Here is a 7,955-nt window from a genome sequence, read left to right as displayed (position 1 = left end):
ACGCCCGATGAGAGCGAGTAGCGGAGACCCGCCATAGCTCTCAAGGAGAACGTACATACGCCTTGACGGATCAAAGAATACAAAAAGGCCCATTTATTACCATCCATGAATGGGAATAAATACAATTAAATGGCAATTAATAGCCATTAAAGGGGAATAAAGACTTGACTGTTCGAATACCTCAACTCCGAGGGTTTCGATGCTAAATGCTGGGATTAATGGAGAATTGATAGCAATTAAAGATGAGTAATGACATGACTCTTCACCTGCTTCCCCATTCATGCTGAAGGTTACAAAAACCTATATAAATACCCCAGCTTCCTAGGATCAAAGATACACTTACTGATTCTCTACTTTTGTGCTTACAGTTTATTCTCAAAAATATTACTGACTTTGGCATCGGAGTGTCCCCGGCCGATCCCAACGGCGCCTCACAGGGAAGTGCTCCGATCAAGGATTTTTCCATAAGTTATCAGATACATAGGATACGATAGTATTAAGTAAAGGCTTACTACATTAAAATCCCTTAAATTGATGAAAATGTTGATCGGCTCTCTAAATTATATGTTGTCTCATTAGGCCCTCAACTTGTATAAAATAACCCATTAGCTATCTGAATTTATTTAAAGTGATATATTGGCCTCTTAAACTTGCTTAGAGTCATCCATTTGCTACTTAAACTTGTTTAAATTGATATATATTGCAATTTGTTTAAATGCTTAAAAAAATCAAAACTTAAAAAATAAAAGTTTAATTCATGATTCTGAGTTCTCTAAAACAAATTAACTTTCTGTTTCGTACATTTTTATGATGTTTTTATAGATTTAGGAACTTAATAATGACACTTTAAATAAATTTAGAGGGTTAATGAGACACCACGTAGGTATAAGCTTTTTGGACAAGTTCAAAGACAACCGAGTAAATTATGTGAGTCTTTACCAACTGCTCCTTAATGTTTTTTTACTTGTTTTTATTCCAACCATCCTATTATCAAAATCATTTTTCATACAATTTATAAGAATAATTCAATGTTTTTTTAATATATTTATCATTTGTATCTTCTTTCTAAATTTTACACCAAAACCACGTCATTTTGGGTTTGAGAATTATAAAAAAAAAATTGAGAAATAGAAAAGAAATTTCTATCATTTCTATTCTCAGTTAATAGTTGTCTTCATGGCCCTTGATGAACAATGAATCTTTGGGAAATAAAATTCATAAACACATTGTTAAGTAAGAATCAAAGACTTAGTCGTTATTCGGAAAAAAAAAAATCTATTAAAAATGAAGCCTTGAGTTCTGGCTCCACCACTCCTCCGAACCTTAACTTGCTCCGTCAGCTTCTTTTGCCACCGAGAGATGTTATGGACATCTTAAAGCTGCCTGGAGGAATTCAGGAGGACCACAGATTCGGGAGGAATTCGCGCCATGCTTCCCTCTTCCCCCACCCAACTCAGTCAGCCCCCCTATGCATGACGCGGAGATTCTCCGATATAGGCATTGATGGTATTAGCCAAGCTAACCTGGTTGCTCATGAGCCCGCCAGAGCGACTAGTTACATGTTAGTCACCTAGTGGTTAATGATGTAATCTATTCTTAGTTATTGCAATGAAATCTTTTCACCTTCAACAAGAAAAAAATTGTTGTTAACAAATAGAAAATAATTTGATAATAGTATAAATAAATACAAGTACTCAATCAAAAAATTAAAGTAATTAAACATAAATTTTATTTTTTTGCCTCTTCATACTGTCATTCTGAATGCTCTCAGAATATTGAGAGCATATACTGATTTAATGACAAAAGAATATCCAGAATACCAATTGACAATTCTAAAAACTTTCTACTTCTCAAATTGCAATAAAATGAAACAACTATACAGACTAAGATTAGGGCACTGCAGAACATATAATAATAATACAGTGCCCTATCCTACAGCTAAATGCCTACACTTTACAAAACTATACATTCTAACTTCATATCTATATTTCCCTTTCTTCCATTCCTGCATATCTTTAACCAATCAGAGAAAGCCGCTCCCATCGACTTATCATCTCGTGATTCTAGACTACAGCAGTGTTCAGCTCAAAGGGTGACGGTGCAGTACTCTGATTGGTTGGGCAAAAACGCAAAGAACAAGAACCGTTGTGGTAAAATCGTAGCCATCCAGCACTCCCCTGTTTAACCTTCATTACTAATATAATTACCATGAAGTTGAAACCATATATAGAGCAAATTCAGAAACCATAAAAATGAGCAAATGAGCATCACCCTAACCGAGAAAGCAATTGCTGCTGCCTGAGCTTCCCATCGAAAAGGGTATATCCCGAACGAGGAATTTTACAGTTCGAGTTCCGACAGAATCCAATATCTCAACACACTCCTGCAAGTCAGAGTCATTCACAAGCATCACCCACTCATCTTCATCGTCGAGATACCTGAGCTGAAACGTACCGTTTTGCAATTTGAACCTTTTTGCTACTTCTTCGTACAGTTGGAAACACCCTGCAGATACTTCAAACTTGAACCTTACTGCCTCCTCTTTGTATTTGGCTTTTACTGTCATTTTTAATCCACTGTCATCATAGATTGATTTGACTTTTAGATTTTTCGCATCTTCAATGCTTGGTGAGCTTGATATGCTGCCATGAATGAGAGAACCAGTGCTATTAGAAGAGTCGGTCATGCTTGAACAAGTAGTAGGGTCATGTTCCATGATGACATCATCGCTCTGCATTTTGACATTCAATTCTTTAATGGTTAAGGAGCATGAGCTCCCAGGCACCGAGTGGGGATTCAAATACCCAAGTTTCATGCTATTCTTGTTCGGATGCCACTCGCCTCCTTCAGTAAGTATAGAGGAATTTTCCCGATAAGCCCAAGACTTCTTATGCGTTCCAGCATTTGTTGCAAAAGATTTGGGTTCTTCAGCACATTCAACCCCGTAGACATCTAAAGAACACTCATCCCCTTCAATTTTAACTATGGAATTATTGCCATCATTACTAGGAGCTGGAGGAACAGAAACATCTTCAGATGCAGAGTCAGAATTTCTTGAATTTTGGTTTTTGTCAGAGAATACAAAACTTTTCCTATAATCGTGTTCTCCGGTCATGGAGCCTGCTGCAACAAATCCCCCAGTGGTTGGATCAAATCGCAGTCCTCCATCCACTCCCTGAACAGAATCAAGCACAGTTTGTATTTTCCTTAATGAGCGATTCACCTTATTTATCTTCCGGGATGGCCATCTGGAAATCCCATGCTGTCTGCATATCCTTTTCAATGTTGTGGGGCAAACTAAAAAAGAAGGGTTCAATTTCATGTTAATTAGCAAGACAATCTCACAATCAAGCATACCAGTTGTTAAAAAAGCATAATTGGTTACTAACATCATATGGGTTTGACCTTCATTTATTGACTCCATGGACTCCGATAGTACATAAACGTAAATAATCTAACGATAATTTCTTTTACTAAAAAACGAAAGTGAATATCTGCATTCGTTACTGTCATTAGCATTAACATAAGAGGAAGCTCACCGCCAATACTTTTGGCAGCATCCTTGAGACTTCCAGAAAAGTATTGCTGAAGGACAGCCAAGCTCACATTTTTTTCAGCTGTACTCCTCTTCTTCTCCATCGGTCTTCTGGATCCACTAATAACCTGTAAATTAAATGAACAGAAAACAGTAAAACTCAGTACCGTCTCTGTTGATGAAAAGTAAAATACAACTATTATTGCAAGAGGGGAGATAAATCAGATAATGATGGCTTCCTTTGCATCAAAGCACTACGTGTGCTATAAGTTACCCGTTCATGAGGACCGTCTGATTCTTTTCCATCATTTTTGGAAGTAGATGTATCACAAGGTACCTTGCCAGTCGAATTCAAGTTGCGTTCTGATATTGTTCCTGGGGAATTTCTTACTGGAACTGACATTGATGGGAAGCATGATACTTCTCCCTCCTGAAACTCAACTTTATAATCTTCTCCCCCAGTTAGCTCTGCATCTGAAACTGTTCTTAAACTCTTACAAATTTTTTGCATGGTACCTGAGAGATTGTTCAACAACAATTGTTGTTCCGAACTCCCCTTTATATTGGTAGGGAGAAAGAACTCTAATATGTAATCATCACAACCAGTGTAAGTACTTCTTAGCCTGATTGCAACTGCAGCATTCAGGTTATACTTGCGTGCATGATGGACAAGTGGATACTCGGATATATTATATGACTTCACATCAGGGACGAAAAATGGATGATTTGATTGAAGTGCTTTTCCAGCTACACCCTGTCCTTCCTCAATATAATGTTCTGAACATGCATGCACAAATCCTTCCATCTCCTTACTTGCATAACAAGCTGTAGCCTGAACGCATAGCACAGGTTTTCCGGCAGGCCTCGAATTTTCTTTTTTCAGACCTACTTTGATGACTTCACCAACAGATTCCTCCTCATAACTGCAAGGAATCCATGTTAAAGCCAGTGGCAATCTATGTGCATGACATACAGCACGTAAAACATCGGTTATTTCAGATAAGGCAGCTACTTGACTCCTTGAGAGGCTCTGAAAAATAAAACTTGTCTTTAGAGTCTTTGACAATGCGAAATGCATAAACTAAAAGTCATCTCAGTTCTTTTTTTGTCTATTTATTTTACTGATTTTGATGTGAACTCAACCTTCTTTATTCTTTGCGCATTAAAAGGCAAAATTGGCAGGAAAAAAAAATCAAAGGTAATCGAAAATACCTGAGTAAGAAGTCGAGGAGGTGCTGTACTCCTTAAATTTACAGCCTGCAGATATTTGGGTCAAGTCAACTGTTAATACTAACCAACGTCACCAGGAATACATCATTAATTGTGTATCATCATTAAAGCAGAAGCCAAGCTTTAATTACATTTGCATAAATTCAGATGTCTAACCATCAAGTGCAAGACATAAATCAAAGGTCCAGAACATCTGCAACGGCATTCACAATAAAACCATTGAGGTTTGAATCATTATATGATTAATAAATTATAAATATCTCATTCTGTTACAAAAATGGTTTTCTTCGTTAACAAACATATTAAATATTCTTAAGAGTAAAAATACCATACTTGGCTTTGATTGATTCTTATTACCTTTGAGGTACAACGAAAAGCCCTATTTCTTTAACTTCAAAAATGTTAAGAATCCTCCAGATACCAAATAATAGCTATTAATAAAAACTTGAATTAGAGAAACCATTTCACAAGACCTTTTTACAACAACAACAACAACAACAAACCCTTAGTCCCGAAATGATTCGGGGTAGGCTAACATGAACCGTCATACGAAACCGTGAAATCAATTTTCCGACAGGTGGAAGTCCTACAACAAGTACCACGAGTACCATAACCCTAATATAAGAGCTTTTTAAGGAAAAAAAAAACTAGTTTATTTCTGCAAAACATTTCAAGAGCCATCTAGATTTTTCTCGTTTTGTCCTTTTACCTTTAATTAGCATATTAACTACTTTCTGAAAGGGTAATGACCATTGAGTAGATTGCATATAATTGAGGAAAAGACAGAAGAATACAGGGAAGATAAGAAGAAAAGCTTCTTTTAAGTGAGTACTGGGTAAAACAAAAGTAACCTGGAGCGCGAGGCAAACATTTTCCATCTCTGAATCAAAATCAGGCTTCTCCTTAACAGTGACAAGTTCCAGTACAGCACAGCAGGACATAGCGGGAGGTTCAAAGATTGGGAAAGCAATCGAACCCTGGACTTTATGATCAACCGCATGCTTTACTCTTAAGTATTCATCAGTGCGATAATAAACTACATTTGAAGTCCATTCAGGCACTCTAGAGGTAAATACACGGCCAGGAAGCCCAAGAGGAAGACCGGGCTTCATTTCAGCAGAAAACGTAAATTTCCTCGACACTTCACGGTATCCTGCTAGACTCTGGTCAAGCAAGTAAGGTTGCTCATAAGTGCTCATGATATATTGATCACCTTGCCTCATTGGTACCCAAACTTGTGCCAAAGTGCCTCCACCAGCAGATTCTCTTAACAAGGATAACGCCTTCAGCATCTTTTCATTAAGTGACCACCCAAATGGTTTAGAAATCACAGTATTAGCCAAATCTGAGATAGCGCTTTGTGGCTGAGCGCAATTACTTTGTTTTTCAGCCAAATCATCACTTTCCATTGGATCTATTGGGTAGCCAAATTGGGAATTAGCTATTTTTTCTCCACAACTATAACCAGTCCCAGCAGCATTAGCACTGTCACCACCAGGAATGGTTGAACAATTCTGTTCTGAAAAAGTTAATCCATCAAAAGATGCGTAGGATGTCGACTGAAAAGATGAAACATAATAGGGGGCAAACATGTGATCCATTGAAGCAGGGCTGTTGCACCAACCAGCATACATATCGAAATTCATCAGCTCCGAGAAATTGTTGAATACGTCTTCTGAATTCGAATTCGGGGTCCTCGTACCACCATCTGGTGAAATTACACTATCCATTTGTGCTCGTGGCGAAGGCCACTGATTCATCCCCTTTTCTTTGGATGAGAAGGGGTATTCCATTTTGGTTAATCAAACCACTAACTCTCCCAAGTTCCCAATATTTAGTTCTATATTCAAAGAAATTCTCCCTTACTATCTTCTCTCATTCCCTAACTCCTAGCTTTCATCGTTCAATCCAAAAAAGTTTCACTAAAGACCCCAACTTTTTCCCCGGATAAACTGGAGCAATACCAGCACAGCAAAATAATGAAATCCGTTCAACCCCTTTAATGGCACAAATGAAAGAATAAAATATCAATATTCACATTTACCGTGTATTATTAACAGCTTACCATTTCATAAATGGCAATAAAAATCCCTAAACTAACCTCAAAGGGATGACGCCCAAATTTTTGCAATCTCAAAGCTGGCGCAATTCACTGCAACATAAGTCCAGATATTTCAATCAACAAATAACTCAGAGAATCGAACTTCAATTTGTCCTCTTACGCAAAAGGAACCAGCACACCGAATACTACGTGTATAGCATATCCATATCCATCATCTTTTACATACTTCACCTGCATATCAAATAAAAAAGACAGAGAAAGAGACAAATAAACAATCAATGAATTTGAAATTCAGCTGAAATGGACCCAAATTGGGAAAGAGGACCAAATAGAGAATCCCAATCCAAAACCCTTAAGAGATGAGAGTAAAGACCCGACCGACCTAAAAATATCAAGCTCCTCGGAACTCTACCAAGACATCTGTGTAGAAGAAGCCAAGAAAGCTTGTTGACTGAGAAAACAGAAGGAAAAGATGGAGATGGATATGGAGATGGAGATGGAGATGGAGGAAGTTAACTAAAAAGGGGAAGTTTCAGTGGTTCAGGCAACGGACATGGAGAGGGGAATTATAGTTTAGTTTATTGCTCAACTTCGCTTACCGTTACTATTTACCATAATTGGAAAGGTTAATTTTTAAAATATGCTTTTAAGGTTTTTTTTTTTTTTTTTTTTGAAACAAATAGGCTAGTATTAAGAATCATGACGAAGAGACATGTTTAGAAAGTGAGGAGGTACAGACCACTCATCCCGACAAATAGGAAATTGAAAATTTCTAGCTAGACAATGAGCTACCCCATTAGCAGCACGTTTCACAAACGCAATAGAGCAATTGGTGAGCTCGTTCAATAAATCAATACAATCTCTGACTATGGCGCTAAAAGGCGATGAAACCCCTAACGAGTTGGCCATTGATTGAACTACGACTAGGCAATCTGATTCCACAATAACTGAGCGCCAACCTTTGCTCTTGATCCAACTTAACGCTTCCCGAATGGAGAGAGCTTCTACGAGAGGCGGATCATCCTGATATGGAATTTCCCCACTCTTGGCTGCCACAAACTCTCCATCATCAGCCCGAACCACACAACCAAACCCCGCCATCTTTGACTGAGGAAAAATCGCCGCATC

The 7,955-nt window shown here is 37.8% G+C and overlaps 1 protein-coding gene across 2 annotated transcripts; it reads right to left on the bottom strand.

The window, feature by feature from the left end:
- Positions 1 to 1,694: 1,694 nt before the first annotated feature.
- On the bottom strand, positions 1,695 to 7,402 carry LOC136222150 (protein NLP9). Of its 2 annotated transcripts, none has more exons than XM_066009650.1 (7): positions 7,210 to 7,402; positions 6,867 to 7,058; positions 5,617 to 6,762; positions 4,748 to 4,792; positions 3,810 to 4,565; positions 3,540 to 3,663; positions 1,695 to 3,297 (listed from the first exon to the last, which is right to left on the bottom strand). In XM_066009650.1, exons 3-7 carry the CDS (start codon positions 6,556 to 6,558, stop codon positions 2,273 to 2,275), a joined length of 2,892 nt encoding a protein of 963 aa, XP_065865722.1. In that variant the 5' UTR covers positions 6,559 to 6,762; positions 6,867 to 7,058; positions 7,210 to 7,402; the 3' UTR covers positions 1,695 to 2,272. The 2 variants fall into 2 exon arrangements, with proteins under 2 accessions (XP_065865722.1, XP_065865723.1); XM_066009651.1 differs by having other exon boundaries at positions 3,873 to 4,565.
- Positions 7,403 to 7,955: the final 553 nt, after the last annotated feature.

Source organism: Euphorbia lathyris, chromosome 3 (assembly GCF_963576675.1).
Source record: "Euphorbia lathyris chromosome 3, ddEupLath1.1, whole genome shotgun sequence".
In the NCBI taxonomy this organism is placed as follows: Eukaryota; Viridiplantae; Streptophyta; class Magnoliopsida; order Malpighiales; family Euphorbiaceae; genus Euphorbia; species Euphorbia lathyris.
Note: the sequence above shows the minus strand (reverse complement) of the source record. Positions and strands in the feature narration are given on the sequence as shown.